Source organism: Calliphora vicina, chromosome 4, assembly GCF_958450345.1.
Source record: "Calliphora vicina chromosome 4, idCalVici1.1, whole genome shotgun sequence".
NCBI classification, from domain to species: Eukaryota; Metazoa; Arthropoda; class Insecta; order Diptera; family Calliphoridae; genus Calliphora; species Calliphora vicina.
The window spans coordinates 38,049,742-38,076,176 of record NC_088783.1 but is presented as its reverse complement, the minus strand read 5'-3'; the positions used below and the strand labels follow the sequence as shown (position 1 = coordinate 38,076,176).

General features: G+C 30.0%; 1 protein-coding gene across 4 annotated transcripts in view; it reads right to left on the bottom strand.

The window, feature by feature from the left end:
• The window catches only part of Graf (GTPase regulator associated with FAK), a 223,747-nt gene that overhangs the window by 189,737 nt on the left and 7,575 nt on the right, over nt 1-26,435 (bottom strand). For 3 of the 4 annotated variants that reach the window (XM_065510208.1, XM_065510207.1, XM_065510210.1), the window contains exon 2: nt 23,448-25,055. In XM_065510208.1, coding sequence (XP_065366280.1) covers nt 23,448-23,922 — 475 coding nt within the window. In that variant the 5' untranslated portion in view covers nt 23,923-25,055. Of the gene's footprint in view, nt 1-23,447; nt 25,056-25,154; nt 25,556-26,435 lie in introns of those variants that run through there. The other variant, XM_065510209.1, reaches the window with a different exon arrangement.

Below are 26,435 nucleotides of genomic sequence, written 5' to 3'. Positions count from 1 at the left end.
TTTTCAAACTACTAAACGGCTTTTATTTGCAATTAAAAGTATCCAGTTTATTTAAAGGAAATAAACCAACGTTTTGAAAAGATTAAAACGTAACAATATATTAAACGTGTAGCTGTGCCCTAAGAATTTAAAACAAATTTTAAATATTAATTAAACACTAATGACTCTTTTGTTTTAAACTCAAAATAAAATATTCCAATTGACCAATGTTCTAAACCAATTAAAAATTTCACAACTTTAACCACAAAAAAACCAAACAATAAATGAATGACATTTAAATCAGTTACAAACAATAGCAACCTAAATGATATTTAAATATTTCTATTTAAACAAAAAACAAGTAAGAGTGCTATATTCGGCTGTGCCGAATCTTATATACCCTTCACCAAATTATACTTCAAAATTTTAAATATTTTTAGGTAAACAAAATTTATTTTTTTTTCCAGTTGTTTTTTGAATTTTTTGGAAAAAAAAATTTTTTGATTGTTATTTAAATTTTTTTTTTTAAATTTAAAATTTTTTTTTTTTAAATTTAAATTTTTTTTTTTAAATTTAAAATTTTTTTTTTTTTTTAAATTTTAAAAATTTTTTTTTTGTTTTTTCAATTTTTAAAAAAAAAAAAAAAAATTAGGGTTCAAATTTTTTTTCCCGATTTTGACCCATTGTAGGTCCAACTTACTATGGTCTTATATACGTCGTTGCAAATGTCTTTGAAATATCTATCATTAGATATCCATATTGTCTATATTAATGTCTTAGTAATCCAGATATAGGTAAAAAAATAGGTCAAAAATCGAGGTTGTCTTGGTTTTTTACTCATATCTCAGCCATTTGTGGACCGATTTTGCTGATTTTAAATAGCAAAATTCTCGAAAGCATGTCTGACAGAATTATTGAAGATTTGGATCCCGAAGATATCTGGGGTCTTCAGAAAACTGATTTCAACAGACAGACAGACAGACAGACGGACAGACAGACAGACAGACAGACAGACAGACAGACAGACAGACAGACAGACAGACAGACAGACAGACAGACAGACAGACAGACAGACAGACAGACAGACAGACAGACAGACAGACAGACAGACAGACAGACAGACGGACATGGCTTAATCGACTCCGCTATCTATAAGGATCCAGAATATATATACTTTATAGGGTCGGAAATGAAAAATGTAGAAATTACAAACGGAATGACAAACTTATATATACCCTTCTCACGAAGGTGAAGGGTATAAAAACAAAAGCAACAATAATAGAAAAACTTGGTTAAACAAAAAGAAATCATCTTAACGAAAGTAAATTTTGTGTGAAAGAATTATAATTTGACCGATATTTTTGAAGAATTAGTAGAATTAACAAACAAACAAAAAGAAACAAACTAAATACTATGAACTAATTTGCATAATGAATTTAATGATAAATAATGTGTAAATTAATGATTAACGATAAAAGATCATGATGATCATGATCATAATGATCATGATGATGCTGCTGATAGTGCTAGTTTCAAATTCAAAACATACTTATGAAAAAACGTGAACATTTAATTATTGTTTAAATAAGGTGGAAACAAATTTTTGTTAAATTTAGTTGGAAATAGCGTATTTTTGTATGAACAATACACTGAGAATATAGTTATTTAAAACGTTTAAGTTATCATTTTTATTAGGGTGAAGAATACCAAGCTTATATAAATTTCTTGAACTCCTTCTAAAATGGAAAACAAATCAGACAATCGAAACTTCGCACATATGTATTCGTTATGTTTGAGCCAAGCATTTATCTAAATTCCACTTAGTTCTGAACTGTTTAATATTTGATACTACAATTGCTTTCATTGCCCTAGGAGAACATAAACTAACCCAAAACATGTCACGTGACTAGTTTCAAAGTGATAGGTACCGGTTCTTGTTCAAACGCTTTATATAAAGGGGACCTGTCACTTTAACATGGCGATGTCCGAGGAGGGGGTAAATTGACACCATTTAAGCACTCTGTGATAGGTCACGGAACTAATCAAAAGCATTTGTTCTATTTTTGATAAAATTTTTTAAAAATATTTTTAACAAATTTGTTTAAAATTCATTGATAAAATAGTTGACAATTTATAAATTGTACATGCAAGTGATTTTGCGCCATTACAGCGTCGTGATTTACTTCTTTAAAAGTGCCGCTGAAGCATACGGATTGCTCACCAAAGCTTATGGTGAATGTGATCCAGAAGTGGTGATTTTGACACGGAAGACAAAGATCGCACAGGCCAGCCAAAAACTTTTGAAGACGAAGAATTGAAGATTGTTGTCAAACTCAACAAGAGCTTGTAAAATCCTTTGCAGCTACCCAATCAGTAATTTCAGAACGTTTGCGAGCATCAGGATTCAACCAAAAGCAGGGAAATTGGGTGCCATACGATTTGAAGCTGAGACACCTTGAGAAACGGTTTTGCATGTCTGAAATGATGCTTGAACGCTATAAAAAAATTATTACTTGCGATGAAAAATGGATCCATTACGATAACCCGAAGCTTAAGACATCAAATTATCCATGGCGCTAAGGTAATACTCTGTATTTGGTGGGACCAAAAGATTCCTATCTATTATGAACTGCTGAAATCTGGCCAGATAATCACAGGGAACCTGTACCCAACCCAACTGATCCGTTTGAAGCAAGCATTGGCCGAAAAATGCCCAAAATCAACCGTAATATTCCATCATGACAACGCACAGTGGTATGAGAATAAAAAAAGAGGGATATAAATCTGTAACTTCTAAACCCTTATGACTCCACCAAGAGCGGGACCAGGGGTTTAGGACACCTCGGGTATGTTCAATTTTTAAAATGATCCTATTACTTCGTTTGTGTTCCGATTTAAAAAAAAATACACATAAAGAATCTCCTCGTCGAGCACTACATATCAATTATCTCTTATAGCTTTGGAGATATTCGCATTTGAAAATTTAATTTTCAACATTTTTACCCACCCTACACCAGTTTTTTGGTGACCGCGGTTCCAAATATCCTCCGATTTTATCCATTTTTCTTTTGTAGGATTAACAATAGATCTATATATCAAATAAAGAAAGAAGTTAAAAATCATGACCGAGTCCAAAGTTACATGCATTTGAATATAAAAAAATTAAAAAAGTCGATTTTTCGCAATTTTTTGGGAAAAAAGTACTTTTATTCTTTTTAAGTTATCTAAAAATTTTCTAAGAGGATGTATAATGAATTTGTACTTTTTGAAAAGCTAACTTTACGCCAAATATTTTAAATGAAAAAAACATTTATAATTTTTGATGCCGACGGGATCAATTCCATTAAAAAAATGCATATTTTTTTTAAAATTCAACTTTAGGGAAAAAATTCTCTAATCGCATACTCGATATCAAAATATAGTAACGTATTTTACATGACCCAATAAGTTCTTAATTATCTTGTAAAGGGCTCCGATAACCCCGCCCCTATTATGGATATTATATCCAAAAAACGAAAAAATCGCATTTTTGGGATTTTTCAAGATTTTTTTGCGGGATACTTGATAACAAATTTCAAAATTTGTTTTTATTTTTCCATTTTAAATAGAAAAATCTACATAACTGTGGAATTTCATTAAAAAATATTCATAAATAAAAATTTTATTTCAATTTGAAAAATGTGTATCTATGCAAAATCCAAAAAAGCATTTTTTGTCATATTTTTCAAAAAAGTATTCCATGAATTTTTTAATTGTCAAAAGTTATATACATTTTTGAAAAGTAGACAAAATCCTCTATCCATTGATATATACCATGTCTACCTTATGTTTTTTACGTGTCAAATAAATTAGGGAAAACTTAACAACTCGCTGATAATTTATGTAGTGCTCGACGAGGAGATTCTGTATGTGTAATTTTTTTTAAATCAGAACACAAACGAACAAATAGTATCATTTTAAAAATTGAACATACCCGAGATGTCCTACTTTGGGAAACCCTGGTCCCGCTCCTGGTGGGGTCATGAGGTCCAAATTCAAAACTTAAACTCGACTACACTTCCTCTTTGCGCATGTGAAATTTCATTCAAATCGGCGTAAGGGTTTAGAACTTACAGATTTATTTCGCTCTTTTTTTATTCTCATACCACTGTGCAACGCTCGGCCACATGTTGGAATATCTCTTAAAAACTATTTAGAAAGAAGTGGTTGGGAAGTTTTGCCCCACCCGCCTTATAGTCCAGACCTTGCCCCGACCGACTACTATTTGTTTCGATCAATGCAAAAAGCTGTCTCTGGGATACGCTTCACTTTGGAACAGTGTATACGATATTGGCTTGATATGTATGGGAAAATATGGGAAAAATTCATAGCTAACATTGGCCAGTACTGGAAACAATACAATGGAAACTTGGGTTTCATTTTTACAAATACTGTCAGGCCCTTTTAGTGACTCAGTATTTTGTTGGATATCCCTTGATTTTTATTACTGCTTCACAGCAACGATGCATTGAAAAATTAATGATTCAATTGTCTCCTTCGAAACATTTTGTCATTCCCATATTACCGCATCTGTTCAGTCTTTCTTCGTGGTATAATTTTTAGTCGCTATGTTGCGATCTACAATTTCATATGCACAGATAAAATAGATTCGTGATAGCAACCGAATTTGTTGACAATCGAATGGTTCTATAGGTTTTCAATGGGCAGTTCTCTTCAAATAGCTTATTTCATTACGAAATAACTAACTCCCAATGCGTTTGGACTTTTTTCATATTTATTTGTTGAGAATTTCATTATGAAGTAACTTCTAAATGAAAAAACTCCCATTGAATTTTTATTGGAGGTTAATTCATTATATTGAGAGTTATTTTATCTAAAGCTTCACTTAATAGCAAATATATTGGATTACCGGCCTTTGGCTGGGCTCAAAGGTTTTCGGATGTATCAAAAAGCGGCTTCGCTCAGTAACGAAATCATGCATTGCAGACCTTCGACCGGGCTCAAAACTTTTCTCCACTGGGATGTTTCAAAAACTTGATTCGCTTAGTAAAGTTATCCTTCCGGGGTTTTTACTTTGCAAATCCGTCTTATGAAACACCCTATATCAGGCGTGGGTGTGAAAAAAAGGTAATTTGCCCCCCCCCCCTCCAAAATCAGAAAGTTTTAATATACAAAAGAAACAAAAGAAAAATGTAAATTTATTTAACACGCCATCCACTCCCCACCAATGACTGATCTGGATCCAAGCCAGTCCCAGAGGAGAAAACCTGGCAGAAACCCGGAAAACAAGAAAAGCCGGTTTTTTTAAATACGCCAGAGGAGAAAACCTTTACCGTTTTTATAAACAATGCTTCCTTGTTTGAAAATTATTTCACTTTTGATGGGAGCTATTTCACATTTTTTGGGACTAATCCTTCTATTATTAGAAAAGTGCCAACTATTGGAAGGAAATTTATTTTACCCTTTGGAAATTATTGCACTTTTCTTAACAATTTAATTGCTACAAACGATTTTCTTTCATTTCGCTCTACAAAATTTATTCTCTCCCTGTATTAGTGTCACAGTATCGTTTAAATCTTTTTAAACGTTTAAGAGTTTTTTTCTTCACTTTATCGCTATTTCTGTAAATAATTTCTGAAAATGTATTTTAGCAAATTTGAAACTTGTCTATACTTGGTTGTGTTATGTTTACATACGTTGTTGTGGTGCTCTCGTATGTTGGTATTTTGTTTTCTCGTTTTGTGCAATTTGGTGTAAATAAATAGATTCTTGATGTCGATATTGAAATTAAGTTTAAAATTGTGTTTTCTGTTGCCAATAATTCAGTTCAGTTTAGTTTTTTTTTGTTCATGTTGCTGCTGCTGCTGCTTCTTTTAACTTAAATTCTTGACATTTCTCTTTCTGGGTTTCTGTGTTAGAGATGTTTTGAGCAAAAAAATAAAAAAAAAAAACAACAAAAATGGTGTCTGTGTGCTAAAGAGTGTGTCTTTTTTTTACATTTAGTTGTTTGTATAGGTTTTTTTCTGTGGAGATATTGTCAATATTTATTTGAATTTTATTGTATTTTTAGCCGTGGTTTCACAAATGTTAAAAAATAAACAACAAATTAAACTTCTAAAGAGCTAAAAAAATCGTATATGGCTGGCGGTTTCATTCGTACCTCGATGTTTTTTTATATAAATGAGCAAAAAATCAAACAAATAATTTTGATTTTTTATGTGAAACTTTCAATCGGTCACTGGGTTCTGTGAGTAGAAGTAGCAGTCATTTTGCTTTTGTTGTTTCTTTAGGTTTTATTTATATATGGGGGATTTCATGTCAAATGAACCAACTTTTGAAATCGATGTCTTCCGATCGGGATGAAATTTGCACCAAGGTTAGCTCTATTGGATAGTAACTCAGACAAAATTTTTCAACAACATCGGTCGAGAACTCTCTGAGTTATAGGGGGTAAAATTTTGACAATTTGGTCAAACAGGGGTTTTTTCTTATCCATGTAACTTATTACCTATTGTTCTTAGCAAAATGTGTTCCAAATAGTATAGATAGCTATTTCTTCGATCTTTCGAAAAAAAATATTTAAAAAAAAAAATAAAAAATTTTTAATATTTTTTTTCCGAAATCAAAAACTTTTTTGACTTTTTTTTAAAATACGCTATTTTTTTTATTTTTTTTTTTTTCTTAAAATAAAGTTTAGATATTTTCCTTGAACACCTACTTGGTCGCTTAGTGGGATGCGAGTGGGATATCTATCAAAATAAATATTTTGTAACTCAAAACATAAAATTTTTGACTTTTTTTGCAAAATCAAAAACTTTGTTGACTTTTTTTTTCAAAATGGACCCTTTTTTAATCTTTTTTTTTAGGTCAAACAAAAGCTTAGATATTATCCTTGAAGACCCTTTTGGTCGCTTAGTGGGATGCGAGTGGGATATCTATCAAAATAAATATTTTTTAACTCAAGACTTACAATTTTTGACTTTTTTTTTTGCAAATACGATTTTTTTTCCAAATGGGCCCTTTTTTTAAAATTTTGTTTGTAGTCAAAAGAAAGCTTAGGTCCATTCCTTTAGGATATTTTTAGTCCCTTAGTGGGATGCGAGTAGGATATCTATCAAAATAAATATTTTGTAACGCAAGACATACAATTTTTTAATTTTTTTTTGCAAAATCAAAATTTTTTTCCAATATGGGCCCTTTTTTAATTTTTTTTTTTGCTCAAAAGAAAGCCTAGGTCCATTCCTTTAAGATATTTTTAGTCCCTTAGTGGGATGCGAGTGGGATATCTATCAAAATAAATGTTTTAACACAAAAATTGTATGTCTTGAGTTACAAAACATTTATTTTGATATATATCCCACTCGCATCCCACTAAGCGATCAAAACCATCTTAAAGGAATAGGCCTAAGCTTTCTTTATAGCAAAAAAAAAAATTACAAAAAGGGCCCATTTTAAAAAAAAAGTCAAAAAAGTTTTTGATTTTGCCAAAAAATCAAAAATTGTATATCTTGAGTTACAAAATATTTATTTTGATAGATATCCCACTCGTATCCCACTAAGGGACCTAAAATATCTTAAAGGAATGGACCTAAGCTTTCTTTTGACTAAAAAAAAATTTTTAAAAAAGGGCCCATTTTGAAAAAAAATTCGAATTTGCAAAAAAAAAGTCAATAATTGAATGTCTTGAGTTACAACATTTTTATTTTAATAGATATCCTACTCACATCTTCCTAAGTGACAAAATAGGTCTTAAAGGAAAAGACCTAAGCTTTCTTTTGAGCAAAAAAAATTTTTAAAAAAAAGTCCCATATTGGAAAAAAATTTCGATTTTGCCAAAAAAAATTAAAAAATTGTATGTCTTGCGTTACAAAATATTTATTTTGATAGATATCCCACTCGCATCCCACTAAGGGACTAAAAATATCTTAAAGGAATGGACCTAGGCTTTCTTTTGAGCAAAAAAAAAAAATTAAAAAAGGGCCCATATTGGAAAAAAATTTTGATTTTGCAAAAAAAAATTAAAAAATTGTATGTCTTGCGTTACAAAATATTTATTTTGATAGATATCCTACTCGCATCCCACTAAGGGACTAAAAATATCTTAAAGGAATGGACCTAAGCTTTCTTTTGACTACAAAAAAAATTTTAAAAAAAGGGCCCATTTGGAAAAAAAATCGTATTTGCAAAAAAAAAAGTCAAAAATTGTAAGTCTTGAGTTAAAAAATATTTATTTTGATAGATATCCCACTCGCATCCCACTAAGCGACCAAAAGGGTCTTCAAGGATAATATCTAAGCTTTTGTTTGACCTAAAAAAAAAGATTAAAAAAGGGTCCATTTTGAAAAAAAAAGTCAACAAAGTTTTTGATTTTGCAAAAAAAGTCAAAAATTTTATGTTTTGAGTTACAAAATATTTATTTTGATAGATATCCCACTCGCATCCCACTAAGCGACCAAGTAGGTGTTCAAGGAAAATATCTAAACTTTATTTTAAGAAAAAAAAAAAAAATAAAAAAAAATAGCGTATTTTAAAAAAAAGTCAAAAAAGTTTTTGATTTCGGAAAAAAAATATTAAAAATTTTTTATTTTTTTTTTTAAATATTTTTTTTCGAAAGATCGAAGAAATAGCTATCTATACTATTTGGAACACATTTTGCTAAGAACAATAGGTAATAAGTTACATGGATAAGAAAAAACCCCTGTTTGACCAAATTGTCAAAATTTTACCCCCTATAACTCAGAGAGTTCTCGACCGGTGTTGTTGAAAAATTGTGTCTGAGTTACTATCCAATAGAGCTAACCTTGGTGCAAATTTCATCCCGATCGGAAGACATCGATTTCAAAAGTTGGTTCACTTGACATGAAATCCCCCATATGTATATTTTTTTTTTTTGCATTCATCTGATTAATTTTTATTTTATACGTTTGTTTTTCTATTTTTATTGTAGAGTTTGATTATTTTTTTTTTATAAATTTATAATACAAAATTTCAAGTTGAATGCTACTTCGATGACTACAGCTGCAAAATATACTGGCTGTTATTTATATTAGACTTAAGCTTTTAATCTTTTAACAGAGTTTGAAAAGTATTATTTGACTAACAAATTTAAACAAAAGAAAGGAAATTTAACAATTTCTTTACAATAAATAAATAAAATTTAAAACCAAAGCTAATCTATGCACCCTAACCTCAACTAAACATCTGTTCTCAGCTTATTTCTATCGCAAACGTCAAACTCCATTTATATAAAATAATTAGGCACTTTAGCGAATGTCAAACTCCATAAATAAAAAAAACTAATTCGTCTGATATCTTTGTGCTGCCACCTTGTTTGAATTTGTCATTGTTTAAAACTGAAATTTGAAATTTGAAAATTGAAATTGAAACTTAATAATTTTAAATTCCTTAACATGTCTGTCTCTCACTCTCCTCTCTCTCTTTAATGCTGTCTCAAGAATGTAGATTTTTGTATTTATCTGATGAATTGGCTCAGCTAATAATTCTGCTGATTGGGATGATTCCAAACTACAAAATAAACAAAACCATCGATCAATGTTTATTTTCTTAAATATACATTTTTTCATAATCATCATGATTTCAAATCTCAACATCTGTGGTGGATTTCCACTGTGGTATCCGGTTTTTTATGGCATTAAATTTGATTTTTTTTATTTGTTTTTTTTTTTAATTTATTTGATTTGGTGTCATCCGTATCCATTTTTCTTACAATTTTGTTTATAAGCTTTAATTTAGCATTAAATTATTTGAAAAATTTTAGTTTCAAGTTGAAATTTTTTTTCGAAATATTTATGACAAACTAATTAACTGTAAGAAAAAAAAAACTTATTTTAATGGAAAACTAAATAAACAAGGGATTTGAAAACAAAGACAAACTATTTATTGGTTTAAAAAAAATTGTAAAAAAACACATTTTTGTGTTTTTATCTTATCATAATTCTTTTAAAACGTCTACCCAGTTGTTTTAAATAATAAACAAATAAATGACAACAAAATAATACATCAACAAATAAAATAACACAAGTATTAAATACAAAATACCAGCAAATACCTATAAAACATTTATAAATGTTTTAAACGAATAGTAAAGACCCTACAAAATTTAGTTAAACTTATGAATGCCAGGCAAAGATGCGGAAGAATTAATTCCTAATTTAATTTTCCACATAAAAATTAAATTTTATCCCTTTACTGTTCCATTAATGCCTTCAGCAAGAATTAATTCATTGTCTTAATTCCTTAAAATGTATTGATTTTATTACTTAAAGTATTCTTTCTTTATAGAATTAATTTTTTATTGAATCATTCAAGTTTTATGTACTTCAAATCCATTAAGGTAAAATTTCATCCCCTCCGTCCTTCCCTCTAGCACATATAGTGCCTTTCATAGATAGACGGACGGACATAGCTAGATCGTCTTTGAATTTTATAGAAATTATTAGTGTTAACAACGAAAAACTGTTAGCTGAAGTTCAAGTCAACAACAAGAAACTCCTAATGGAAGAGAAATTTCAAGAAACTTCTAGAGTCACAGACGAGAAAATTCAGGAAATGTCTGAAGCTATTAACAGCAGAGGGCATTGTATTGAGCGGTTTTCAGATTTAAAGATTGGTGTATAAAAAAACTGCATGATCTAGAAATAAAGGTGAATAATCTTCAATACCTAGATGGACCGGAGAGATTTATTCCAAAAATCTATAGTAGAACAAAGGCAGCACATCTTTTCATGTGTTCAAGTTCCAATTTGATACAGTTGCCAATTGAACAATGAAGAAAAAGCTACAGAGTTGATTTTGGGCTTACCAATGAGCTGCTGGAATAATTATGAAGGCTGCCCTGCATCTTAAATATGGTAGCGATCACAAGAAAATAATATACCGAATGGAATTACGTGGCAGAATGAAGAAAGCCAATGAGACGCTGTAGGACTTCGGGATGGATATAGAACGTTTGGTAATCCTGTCTTATTCGGGCGAAAACCATCCGTTAATGGATCAATTCGAGATTGAAGTATTTGTGATGAGCTCTCATGATGTTAACGCAAAACATGCGGTATATGCCTCAATGAAGCCATGGTTTGCAGAAACCATCTCATTCACATTGGCAAAAAAACCCGCCAAGATAGAGATGATCTATCACAGCAAAGATATGAGGTGTCAGATTTTAAATTTCTGTCTGAGAACAGGAGAAATATGGTGAACGCTTTAAAAAAGTGGCAGTTATGAAGGAAATTGTCAAGGAAAAAATAACAATGATGAAAAACAAGGTAATGTGGACACGCTCTCAAGCTCCTTGCTCCTCAGAGGACAAACAGAGTACGCAAAGGTCGAAGAAAAGGAATGCGTCATTAATGTTCGACTGATTCATGTGTTGTGTGGCCCCCGTACTGGCAAGAATAAGACAGAAGGCCTTGACGCAATGAAATCTCAGTTGAAAGTCCATTGATGAAATAATATTCGGACCTGTGGAATAGTCTCCAGTTGATTTAATGGCTGCCTATAGCGGATATGGGAAAGTACTGACTTCAAATCGGCGAGAAATCTAATTGTGGTGCCGTCTTCTAAAATCAACGATGTAGTGAAGGAGTTCCATGAGAATACCAGTCAGTGATAGTCTTTTCGGAGCGACAAAACTCTAGAAAAGATAAAACAACGTTTCTATTGGGTGGGATGTCAACAAGTTGTTGCCTATTGTTTATCAATATGTCCACAATGCATAGCATCCAAAAGTCGTGGACAACTTCAGCAGTACATCTCTGGTGTCCTATTTGAGCGGACAGTGATGAATCTGAGTGCAGGCGGATTAAAATACCCAACAACAAAATGAAAGCCAGATACGATGGAGCTGTGAATTCTGAAGGATTTAACGAAGGCCAGCTTGTACTATTGTATAACCCACAACGTAGTTTTGTATAACTCCCAAACTAAACTACCATGGGGATGGAGCATACATGGTGAAATATAAGAGCCAATGGTCTAAAATGTATGGTGTACATTTAAAACCATTAGCTGCCTATGGGAAAGGTTAATCTATGCATATTCGGGACAAACAGCTCTTAATTGAGGACTGTGTTACGAAGTTCCATTAATTTTACTGTCTGTATCGTCTACTTGCCGCTACATGATCATGTTTATAAACATTTCCAGTGCTCGAAACTTCTACTTACTTATCAACAATGTCGATAACACGCTGTTATTAACATTATTTATAAGAATGATAACATTAACTGTTAAAGCTGCTAACGTTAACATTTAAGCTGCAAAAGGCTCTAGAAATAGAACATTCTAGATTCTAGTCCATTATAAGACAATTCATGAAACCACTAGAAGATGGCACTGTGAATATGTTGCAGTCCGTCCGTTTATCATAGGCGCTGTTGGAATTAACCAGTGGACATTATAAAATGTGTATTAAAAGAGAGTGAATATTTAAATTGTTGTATAAATGTAAATAAAAAAAGAGTCGTTACAAATTTTGAACTACTAAACTGCTTTTATTAGCAATCAAAAGAATAAGGTTTATTTAAAGGAAATAAATCACCATTTCTAAAAGGTAAAAACTTAACAGTATACACTTTTTGGTTCTAAGACCAATATTTCGCTAATGTTACAAAGGGTGAAGAAAACATATTTTCATTAAATTTCTATTAGATTTAAATTAACAACAATTTAATTATTCAAAAGTTGAATGAATGAATTATGAATTAATTTCATTATGAATTAATCCAACAATGAATGAATGAATTCTATTCCAATAAAAGCCTTTGAATAAAGCTAAAGAATTTGTTATTTTGGAAATAGTTTTATTGAATGATTAGCAAAATTGTTTAATGCTGAATTAAGATATCAGTGCTTGTTGGAATCATGAACAAATTAAAAAAAAATCCCTGCCATATAGAGTTGTAAATTGCAAGCCCATGAATCTTATATACTGACAAAACTAACAAGAAAATTAATAGACCCTCCGTATTGCATGGTAGGGGTGCTAAATAAAACAGTTGAATTATCAGACTTAAATATTGAAAACACACAGCAACAAGTTTAAGTTCATTATAAATTATAATTCAACTTACATATTTTTATTTACTTTTCATATTGATAACAAAATATATATAAATAAACTGGGGTGTTATAGCGGGTGTTGCATTAAATATGATAAAAGGGCAACAACATAAATTTATATATTTAAATACTTAAATAATATTATTTGTAATATTTTACGATAAAATTTTAAAAATTTCTTATGTTTTCCATAAAAAAAATTAAGTGCATTTTTCCTTTTTTGAAAATAACAAAAAGCACTTGTTTTCTTTTTTTCTTTAAAAAAATAACCATAACAACCAAAAATAAAACAATTATAAAATTTATGGGTTTGAAACTCTGTTTCCACTTAACATTTGAAAGTGAGGTTTTATTAAACCATTTAATTGTAAAGTATTTTTATTGAGGGGGAGGAGTTTCCCTTTATGAATATTTTATTTTATTTGATTTTGAGTTGATTTTTTATGTTTAATTTATTTGTTTTGTATTGAAATTTGTCGAACAACAATAAATAAAATACTTTAAATACTATTTTAATGCTACTGTTTGTTTATGGCTGTTTATAGTTTGTTTTGATTTTCTCTGCCCCCTTTTGTCTGGTTAATAATATGGCGTGATAGTTTTCAGTATCTATAAATATTTATGTATTTATTATTGATTAGAAATGTTGGTAAAAAAAGGGAATTTTAACACTTGTATTCACAGAAATAATATATAGAAAGAATATTCGAACTTTGAACCAAAAACAAACAACACAATTAGTTTCAAAAAGTTCAAGAGCGAACTATAAGTATTTATAGTTACGTTTTAACCTTTTAAAACGGTGGATTACACTGGTAATGTCGTTGATGTTAATTCTATCAGCGCCTATGATCAACTGACTGAATGGAACCCGCTGCCCACTATTTATATACACAATGCCATCATCTAGTAGTTTCATGAACTATCTTAGAATGTTCTATTAATAGAGCTTTCAGCAGCTTTAATGTTAATGTTAGTAGCTTTAACAGTTAATGTTGCCATACCCATAAACAATGTTGATAAGTAGATGTTTCGAGCACTGAACAAGTTTTATAAACATGATGGATGTTGCACTTTTGCTAAAGTGTTTAATTCAATACTCAGACATTGTTATTTATTCAATAAATTCAAAATTATCTTCTTTCTAATTTAAATATTTTTAATTCAAATAAATTCACAACCCAATGATGGAAATAAATCGCAATCTTATCATAAGTTATACATTTGTATATGCGAATTAGTTAGCAAATCGATCTGTAGATCTAATAAAAACTGAATTGAATTGAAGACAACACAATAATGAATGAAAGTAATAAATAAAATAAAGAAACAAAGTGAGAATTAGCTGTATGGAAAATAAATGAAGCTCACATTAAATCAATTAGCACTTTGCAATTGCAAATTTCTCAACACCTCCCAACCAGGTTCTCCAAATTCATAACAAAAAAATAAGAATTTATTGGAAATTTTTGAGAATTATCTTTGTTGATGTGTTAACTTTGTAACAACGGTTTAAAAGAATTTATTCTTAATTTAATTTTCAAATCATAACAAAAAGAAAACTAAATGAAGAAATATTTTCATTCAATTTGCATTATATTTGAATTAACAAAAATTTATTCATTCAAAGGTTGAATAAATTTTATTATGAATAAATTTCATTATCAATTCCATAATGAATGAATTATATTCAAATAAAAGCTCTTAATTGAGCTAAAGAATTTGTTGTAATGAGAATGGTACATTGGGAATATTCGAAGCTCTGCTTTGTAATCACAATACAGACAGTTAGAATATCGCCAATTTCAGACATTATTCCAAAACAAACTTCGGCGAAGAATAATTGCAGGACAAACTGGCAAAAGTGACAGATTCTTAAATGTAAATAAACGAAATCAGTACATTCGATTGAAAGTTTTGAAGTTTCTGAATTTATTTCAATGACAACTAAACATTAACTCTTCAGGCTGGTCACTCACGATTTGGTCTTCTGAATATGATTAAGAAGTTGGGAGCTTCGAACCATTTGGACGTTTGTTGGACATGCCACTTTTTATTTTTAAGATAGCAACGATGTACAACTGGACTAAATGCTAAAGGTATTTCGTCCTTCTCATTCCACGCTCTAAAGATCACATCGTTGGATATATCCATATGAACCAAAAGAGACTTCAGCTCTATTTGTCCAGTTAACATATTAACTATAACTAGTTTTTTAAATGTTGGTTCAGAATATCCTTTAAATATTTGGCACAAATCTGCTGTTAATCTGCCATAAGCTTCCGTATATGACTTTCAACAAATCGATTTTTATGATATTGAGATCAAGAGTTTTGTTTATTTTCTTTTGTCGACTTCAAATTTCATAGTATTGGATACATGTTCACTACTGATTGGCACTCATATCCTAGTGGCATAATCGAAGTTCATAAAACTTATAAAATATGAATCAAAAATCACAAGCAATACCTGATCAGATTATAACAGAGAACCAAAGAGCTTGTTCCCTGTTCTCTTTGTGTCGATCACTGATCTAGTAACTTTCAAATAAAGCACAACTTGAGTAAAATTGTTATAAATCATTTCTTAAACCAGTGATCTTATGCATTTTTATTTAAATCATTTTTTAATTTTGACCCTGAAAATGTTTTGCACAGATTCTAAAACCAAATTTATGTTTAAAGAAAACAATTTTGTGGCAAAATCCAATTTGTTTCAAAATAATTTAACTATAATTAGCAAAACCAAAAAATAAAGGTTTCTTTCAATCATGTCTGTAAATTCACAAAATTTTAAACAAATTAAAACAATAAATTATTTAAGCAGCAACAAAAAAAATCCAACAAGCCAGTAACAAGCGAAACCATTTCCATCAAATAAAGTGGAACAAAAATCAGCAGTGATAAAAATAAAACAAAAATCCAGTAGCTAAAAATAAAATTAAAAAATCATGACTTAAAAAGAACAACAACCATTTGGATGACTGGTCTAAAAGTCTGAGTCAGAAATAACAAATAAAATTAATGTCAGAGTTAGAGTTGAAGTTAATGTTTAAAAAAAAGAAGTATGCAAATATGTTAATTCAATCAGTTGAATTGAAGAATTCAAAGATAATTCTTACAACATTTTAAAGTATTTATAACATAAAATAGGTAGGTATAAGATACAAAAAAAACTATTTTTATTAAGAGGTTCTCAAAAATAACCCTTCCTCCATCCCTATGTGGTTTTCTTTAACACCAAAATCCCCCTTTCTTATCGCTTTGTAGCTGAGTAGCACAAATTGTATTTCCCCATCAACTAAATAAAACAACAAAACAAAATAAACATTCAATTGTAGAGATTTCTTCATGTTACTTCTCACTTATTTAGCTATAACTTGTTGTAGTTCTTAAATATACAAAAAACATCAAAAAAAACAATTTGCAATTTGCGTGTGGCTTAAATTGTACAAAAACAATAGCAACAATAACAAGATGTATTTTATAATTTATAATAACAACAAAAACAACGCTAGCATACAATTTAAGTTGCAGTTGGTAGCATTAATAATAATAACAATATCAACAACAACAATATTGTAATAACAAGTATTTAACTACAACAACAATAGCAAAAAAATTACACAAAACAAAACAAGTGGTTGGCATTGAGTTACGGGAAAAGATTGCATACACACACTCACATGCACACACAAATAGAGAAACAGAAAAAAAGTAGCAACAACAGCAATAATCAAAATAAACTAAAGAAAACAATAACAGAGTTGTATTTCTGATGAAGGTTTATACTGAAAGGGGAAGGAGTGATTAATCAAAAAAAACTCATTACAAAACAAAAGTCTGTCAAGATCGTATACCATTTTTGGAAATATTATACAATTACAATATTATTTAACAGCAAAACATTACGTAGACTTACAATCTATATCAATATAAAGTACAAACTTAAGAAAGTTTTGCAAACTTCCTGATAGTTTTTTTTTTGTCGAAAAATGTTCATAAGAGGCGAGGGTAAAAAGTCATTTCATAATAATTTGGAAACAAATCAATCAGCCTAGTAACAGTTTATATTTACAGAATTTTTGTCTGTTAATTATTATATTGCAGGTCTTCGACCGGGCGCAGGGACTTTAAACTCTGTGATGTATCGAACACAGGATTTGCTAAAAATACTTTTTCTGTATATCAAAAAATGTAAAAAAATAAAAAAAAAAATACATTAGAAATTGAAATGTTTGTCAATAAATAGCTTTTCTGCTCTTTTACTAGGCCAACTACTCTACATTGTGAATACCGCTAATGTTATTATACTCGCATAGCATATGAAAAGTATTCTGAAGCCCGATTAATGAGTAACGAATAATGTTCTGATAATTTATTAAATATTAAGAAAAACCTTTTTATGCGTATAATGAAGAGATCTATCAAGAAAGTTTTGAAACTCCCTGAGAGAGTTTTTTTGAAATAATAAAATTAAAGCGAGGGTTCGATTGAATTAGTTCTTAATTCAAATTTCTAAATCAAATAATTTGCTTCATAGCCACGATACATTGAAGCAATACTATGCTTCACACGAGGACAGGTTAAAAGACACTCGCTGTTGAAGCTTTCAATATGGAATTGAGATCTGGCGACCCTAGAGTTTTGTTTGGAGTCATTATTATGGAATCTCCAAACTGGGGTTACATTTTCCTAAACGTATTCATAACATCGTTTAAAATGGATTTGGATACAGATTGGATACATAGTATGTTTTTTGATATGAAATTGACTTATACATTGGCCTGAAAAAGAGCCACATACCATAATGTTGACAACTCCAAATTTTCCTTCTTATTTCTGTACTTATTGTCCAGTCTTTTCCCTTCAGCACTCTTACAAATGATGTGTTCGGATTCATCGAAAAAAGTACAGTCTCCACCAGTTTCAATGGTCCCCGAAAAATTTAATAAGTGCGTGACTTTTTTTATGATACACTGGTTTTTGGATAAATTTATCTTATTTATCAACATAGTCTCCTTTCAGCTCTATAAACTATGTTCAATATTTCTCCAATTTTTGTATCCCTTCCAAAAAATAAGATTTGTCGAGGTCATTGTCGAGGTTGGAATCTCTTTCCGACAAGCCATTTCTTGAAGAAATAGTCACTTGGGCCCAAATCCTGAGAATAGGACGGATGATGGAGCAATTTGCAGCCTAATTCATGGATTTTTGGCATGGAAACTTCCACGATTTCATCGTTGGAGGCAATATTGAGGTTAGGAAACAAGAAATATTCACTCGAGCCTAAATCCCGATAATAGGGCGTATGATGAAGCAATTTATAGACTAATTCTTGGATTTTTTACATGGAAACATCCACAATCTCTCGCACTTTCAATCTATGATCGGCCATTACCATATCTTGCATTTTTTTTATTCAACTGATCGTCCAATATGTTCGGCATCTTCAGTAAACCACTTGTTAACCATTGAAATTGATGGTGCAGAGTTCCCATAGTATGTATCAAGCTTAGCTTCGGTTTGAGTGATGGTTTTCTTCCCCAAAAAATAATGCTTAATGAGCTCACGAAATTCACTTTTATCTCAAAATCTCTTCAAGTCAAGCTGTAGTCTGCTATCCATGACTGTTAAAAACAAACTAAATGTTGTTCAAATTTTGACAGGAGTCAACTGACAGATGCCTGTTGACAAGAGCAGTGTTTTCCTTTTGGTTAAGAGGCGGGAAATTCAAAAAGTCAAGGACCTGAATCGTATAGCGAAGTACAAGGAGAGCGTTTCCATCAAGATTGAAAAGTGATGCAGATAGATACCAAGGTCGCAGAGATTTTTATATTTTGGAGTATCAGCTGGTAGTGTGCAAATGATCTCCATCGTAGAAAATAATCTAAAATCGCTTTAAAAAAACAAGTAAGAGCTGTACTCGGCTATGCCGAATCTTATATACCCTTCACCAAATTGTACTTTAAAATAAAAATATTGAATATTTTTAGGTAATTTTTTTTTACATCGTTGCAATGTATGTATATTATTTGGATATATTCATATTTTCTATATTAATGACTAAGTAATCCAAATATAGATCAAAAATAGGTCAAAAATCGAGGTTGTCCTGGTCTTTTCTTTATTTCTCTGCCATTTGTGGGCCGATTTCCTCGAATTTAAATAGCAACCGAACTGGGTCTATAGCGGATATACTGATTTATGAATCGTGAATGTAAAATATTTGGGAGCTACGAAAAGTTGATTTCAACATACAGACAGGCGAATATGGCTATATGAACTCCGCTATCTATAACGATCCAGAATATAGATACTTTGTGGAATCGCAAATGAAAAATGTAGAAATTACAATCGGACGCACAAACTTATATATACCCTTGCCACTCAAGGTGATAAAAACTATGAAATGAGATCACAAATCTTCCATGTAAATTCTTTATCTTCTAAAAGTTTCATTAACCTTAGACAAGTGCTGTTTATTTTTGAAAAAACTACTGAAAAATACCATTTTATACACCACAAATATTTCAATGTCGCATTTAGAGAGAACGAAATCTCGATGCTATAATAATTTTCATGGGTGTAAACCAAAGTTCATAGACTTGAAACCTAAGGAATCTTCCAAGATAAGAAAACATTCCTCTTATATTTATCTCAGTTTCTTATTTTGTTCGGTTCTAAAAAAAAGAAATATTCCTACTACAACTTATGGCTGCTTGATACAAAAACAGATAAAAAATTATAATTTTCTACAACCGTTAGAACACATATTTTTCTAAATTAAACAAAACGAAAAAAAACATTAAATTAAGATAAATTGTTTTGTTTCCATACAATTTTTCAGTTTGTTAAAAAATGTATCTGTGTAACTTAAACAAGTACATATGTATGTACATCAAACCCGTTGTCGTACTAGTACTTCAGAAGCTAGTGTGTACAACATTTAAATACTTGTAAAAAATAATTTTCTTATCTAAATTTTCGTGGTGTTTCATATTTTCTACTTAATTAACAAGAGAAGCGTAGTTTTTGTTGGTTACTTATGATGTTCTTTTCTGGCTAATCATTTATTTATGAATATTTTGTTGTAAATAAATTCTTAAGAATTTTAATTTTTATCTTTTTTTTCCTACATTTTGTTTTTATTATTTTATTTACCAGTTAATAGAGAAATCTTTAAGTTTGTAAAACTAAATTATTTTAATGACAATGAAGAAAATTTAAAAAAAAAACTTTAATATTTTCCCACCTTCTAAAGGGTCAATGTTAAATATACAAAGAAACATTAAATTAATTTCCAAGCACCAACGAGTTAAGACCCTTGAAATTATAGTTTTTGCAGGTATTTTTCGAAAAAAAAATCGCATAAAATACAAAAGACAAATGATTCACAGTCAGGCAAGTTTTTCTCTCTCTTTCTCTCTATTTTGACTTGACATTAGCACTGAACACCACCATGTTATGTTCACTTGATCTTGCAGCAATTGAAAATTAATAAAACAAAAAACCAGCTGTTAATTAACAATCTCATTTAATTATACAAGAAAAATGTAAAAAACTCTACAACAATGAAACATACATGTCTGTTTTTCTGTTTATTTTCTGAAAATATCGAAACACAGAGTCACGTGAGCCTTTGTTGTATGTGCTGTGACTTCATCTACTCCTAGAAAAACCCTTAATTGTGTGGTTGCAGAAAGATAAAAGGCCATAAATGTACAACTTACTGTTTGACTCTGGTACTGACTCTGTGTGTGCGTAGTCCAAGGGCTCTTGGTAAAACAAATCTTGTGAATAAGATGCAATTTAAAGTGCTCTTGAAACAGTTGTGTAAATAAATATTTGTAACATAAATATTTATTTTGTACTGTATGGAAATCAGAATTTAAATAAAGATATTTTTTAAGTAAACATCTCAGTATGTAGTTAAATTTTATTTGAGTATAAGAATTTTTTTGTTGGAAAATTGTCGTAAATATCTTCTAAATTAATTAAACGATCTCAAATGTTTTAATATCTATTCGAAAGCCTGTCTTTATGTCATAGATTTTTAAATTTTACAGCTACCAGAGATTATCGAAAATCAGTGTCGAAAAAAAATCTTTCTGAGTGCGAAAGAGTTTTCACCTCCGTATTAAGTATGTTGAAAAGCGACTTCGCATAAGTTTTCTCTTAAAAAACAATATACAATGGAAATTTTTTTTGAAAACTATATTCCATAATTTCAGTATTCAAGAACCTGAACTTTTAACAAATCTATATGTATATTTCGAAGATAACTAGATTTATTAGGTTTTCTAATAAAATATTCTAAATTTCAGTGATTTTAAGCATTGAACTTTAACAAAAATACATTTATAAATTTTGGTTATACTTCTTAGCATGACAAAATAATGGAAACTTTTAAACTTCTAAAAGAAAGAAGATTAAAACAAAAATAATATAAGTAAGAGAGCTATGCCGAATCTTATTAAAAAATTAAAAAAAAAAATTCTTCGGTAAATTTAAAAAATGGATTTTTTTTCAAAATTTCTTTTTGAATATTTTTTTCAAATTTTTTTTTTTAATTTCTTTAAAATTTGTTAATGAAAAAAATAGTATGAAAAAAAAAATTTTTTGGTGAAAAAATTCGGCTAATATTTTTCCCGATTTTGACCCATTGCAGGTCCGACTTACAAAAATAGGTCAAAAATCGAGGTTGTCCTGCTTTTACTTTATATATCAGCCTCGATTTTAATTGCTACCGAACCGGTGCTATAGCGAATATATTGATGTATGATGTTGAAATGAAAAATGTAGAAATTACAAACGGAATGACATACCCTTGCCCTTTTATGCCCTTGCATGGTGAAGGGCATACAAATCAATATTTGGTAGGAAGACTTTACAAAGTCTTCTGAAGACTTTAGAAAGCCTTCCTACTGCTCCAAGACAAGGTAATTTAATAGCGAAATAATTTAAAAAATCAAAAATTTCTCCTAGGGCGATTATCAATAATCTAAAATTGGAAATTAGTTCTGGAACTGTTAGCTATCGCCATGCGAAAAAGCCTATTATTTCTAGAAAACCGTAGTGCTCGTATACAATTTTTAAGCTGTTCCGAGGCAGAAATGTAATACAGTTCTCTTTTCGGATGAATCTAAATACGATTTAAGATGCAGTGAAAGGAATACGATTTAAGAGGCGGGAAAGGCCGATGGAAAATATAGTATACCCCGAGTACACAAATAACCCCCATTTTCTCAATATCTGGTTATCGTTTTTCGTAACGATAAACCTCCAATTGACATTTGTTTGTATGAGAACTGTCAGTTTATCGTCACGATAAAAATAACCAGAGATTGAGAAAATGGTGGTAAGACTGTCAAGTTTGAAGCTGACAATATTATCGTGTGGGGCTGTTTTTCAGGGCAAGGAATGGTTCCATATCGAAAAAGATACTATTACTGGAATGTTGGGTGAAAGCTAATTTAAGCGATTTTAAATAGCAGCCGAACCAGGACTATACCCGAAGTATATTATATGTGTATATTTTCTTAATAAACGCATATTGCGAAGCGTTTTACATATTAATCTACAGGCTTCTATAGTTGAAGCAAAAAGTTTACCTTTCGACTTTTTTCGATTTTTAAAAAGTTGACATTTCAAATTTTTTAATTTAAATCTACTTTTTTCACTTTTTAACATATCTTGTAAAAAATACATGGTTTCTACATTTATGCGCCTTTTGTAATGTTTAGCAATGAAAATGAAATGTATCCAGTTTTTCCGACCTAAATGTCGATTTCTACTTTTTTCAACAAAAGGTCGATTGTTCTTAAACCGAACCGAACCCGCAACATCCAGATTGATAGCCCAGCACACTATCGTCTAGTATATAGGGGCATATATTTATAAAGTTGATTTCGACAGATCCATGGATAATGACAAATGACAAATATGGAAGTTACAATCGGAATGACAAACTTATGTATGTTTCACACAGTTTCTCACGGCCGACCACTGTGCTTTGTTCCCATATATGAAGAGCCGCAGAACTTTTTTGAAAATTTAAAAATTTTGGGAAATTGATTTTTTCTAGAAGATTTCAACCCAAATATTATAAAATACCAAAAAAATCAATTTGTAAAAAAATTCGAAAAAGTAACTTTTTGTTCTGCGGCTCCTCCTTTGCTTTGTTCCCATCAATGGCATTTTTTTTTATTTTTGGGACTGTGCGTCCCTTTTCCAGAAAACATTAACATTTTTCCATTGCACATTCTATTTTATTTTCGTACATAATGATTAAAACTTTCTAAATTCATGTTTTCCCAAATAATCATAATTTCAAAACCTTTCTTTTAAGATATAAATATGTATAAATAAATATTTCGTTCAACTTACCTTTTGCAGCACTCATTAAATCCTTAACCTCCTTAATAATTCTCTTAATCTGATGACTAGTGTGATCCAATTCCTTCTCATGACGATTTAAATTATCCCGAAACTCTGGACTATCAACAATACACTCCTCAAATTCGAGCGGCTCCAAACCGCGACGGGCATCTTTGACGCCGCCGCCCATCTTTTTGCCAAGGCCGCCGCCTCCGCTGTTGTTGTTATTATTATTATTACTACTACTCGAGCGGCCGACCAAACGATGGGATTTCGATTTACTTTTCAGACCTTTCTTTAAATTTTGGCCTGCGTTAATGTTGTTATTATTATTATTGTTGATGTTGTTGTTGTTGGCGGGCGACGAAGCGGATTTCGAGAGCTTATGACCGGCCGTAGTGGTTAAAGAGTTTTTATTATTCAGATAATTTAAATTGTTGTTATTATTGTTATTATTATTCGAGGACTTTTGATTATTCTTCATAATTTTTTGTGGATGGACGAAGAAGAATAATTTTGTTGATAAAGAAGTTTCAGAGCGTCAGACAGAAAGACAATAAGAAAGAGAAAGAAAAAGGAAAAGATATAAAAATGGCAAGTGGGGTGTTTTTCTTTTTGGATGCAAAATTTGTTGCGTTATTTTGTATTGTTTTTGTAAGTGTAAACCGTAAACAAAAACTGGTGTAAATTAAACAAATAATGTAAAGCAAAACAAACAAAAGAAATAATAATAAATTAAAAGAAAAATTAAGAAAATCTTTAAACTTTACGAAATTTAACTCATTTTGTAGGAAGTTATTGATTGTAGCAATTATTTATTTCTTGTTTTTCTTTTAAAATTTTTGCACAATATTGTTTGTTGCCTGTTTTGTTGTGGAATTTTTTTTATAGTTTTTGTTGTTGCAAATATTTTGTGGTGATTTGCTGCTTGTTCTTATTATTTGTTGAAGTGTTTTTGCTTTTTATTAGTCTTTTGCTTTTGTTTTGTTGTTGTCGTAGTGGCTATTATTGTTGCTGCTGGGTTGGATTTGAAATTCCATTGCACTTTGAAATACAAAATAAATGGTATTTTTAAACTTCTTTTATTTATTTTTTATGATTTTGGTGTATTAGTTGTGGTTTGTTTCCCTTTATTACTGTTATGGTGTAGTTGTTGTTTTGCCTATGCCTTTACTAGTTGCACCTTTTGTTTTCTCTTCTTTAATGTTTTTTTTTTGTTTAATATTTACTTCACTTTATTTCTAATTTCGTTTTGTTATTTATTGTTTTTGCTGTTTTTCACCGTGTTGTTATACACTTGTGTATTACTTTGGCACTCACATTCTATCTCTTTCTCTCTTTTGCAAGTTGTTATTGAAGATCGAATATGACATTTGCGCACTCGCACTTTAAAAAAAAACACACAGCTCAGCACAACTTGTAACTTGTTTTTTTGTTGTTGTTGTGTGTTTCTTCAATATTTTTCACACACTATCACAAGATTTGAAGGAAACTTTTTTTTACACACAAAAATTTCTTTTTATTCTCACTTTTCTGTATGAAATTCTTAATACTTTTTTGCAATTATTCTGGTTGGGCAAATTTCTTTATATTTATTTTAAACAAATTAAATACAACCTAAAAAATACAAAAAAAGATACAAATTAAAACAAACTGAACATATAAAAAAAAATCAATAATAAAAAAAACACTTAATAAAATTTCAAAAATTATCACTTGTTTGCTGCATTAATCAGGGAAAATCTTCAAATATAAGTTAACTTTAAACAGAAATTCCTTTTTCGATTTATTTACTATAATTATTTCAATATTTTATTCATTAATATTTTTTATTTTAGGCATTTTTTAATGGAAATCTGTAAAAACTTCACTTTTTATTTTTTTTTAATTCGTCAATGTAATGGAATGTTATTTTTTGTGTGCAGTTTTTATGTTGTTGTTTTTCTCTTATTTTGTTGTTGTTGTTGTTTTTGTAATATTTCAAGTTTCCGTTTCGTTCGCTCGATCGTGTTTCTCTTTATGTTCGCGTTTTAAAACTGTTTTGTTTGGTTTTTCAGTTGTTGCTTGGTTGGATGGGAATCTGGTTTGAGGTCAGAGTTGGAAAACTTAATTTTGTTAGTTTGGTATGACAAAAGGTACTTTTTTAAAATCTGATGGTGACAAAATTAGAATTTTTATTTTTCTATTAACTATAAAAATACAAAACGAAATTTTAAAGAAATGCCTTTATTTTTTTTTAAATATTTTTGAATAAACATTTTAATTTTATAATTAATATTCCTTAGACCCCTTTCACACTAGGCAATTTAGTTGCGCAAGTCTCTTGCCCAACAACAAAACAGCATGCAAAATTTTCTTATCCTTAACCCGACATTACCTCTCGCATCAACAAACGCAAGAGACTTGCTCCAAAAAGTTCTATATTGTAAGCCAATCTGCAGATTGGCAAAACTTGGTTTACTAATCGTGTAAAATATTTTAATGAAATTTCAAACAAATTCCGAAAATATTATTTGATAGGTATTAATAGACTGACGGGAATATTATGATACCTTTCCAAATTGTGTTTAAAATGTGCGATCGCATCAATTTTCCCATCCCCGGTTGAGGTTTTTGCCATTGAAAAAAGCAACATAATTTTTGTTGTTTTGTATTTCTCCGTCTTCTTTGCAAGTTCGTTTGCAACTTGGAAGTTGCAAGTAGGTTGGCTGTTCGATCGATCAAAAATATTATTTACACAATTTTAAGTATAGAGTTGCCATTACGAATTTGGGATAGGAGTCAGTAATTTCTACATTCAGTAATTTATAACAAAATTTTAGTTACAAATTGAGGTCTGTCTAAAACATTCGAGAAAATAAACAATAATTTTTATATAATTCGACGAAAACTATTGACAAACAATTTCGTAGCAAACTTGTTTACATCTGATCGTACGTTTTCTAACAATATCTCGTAGATATTTCCTTCAGGCGAAGATGATCCTTTCAGGCTGTG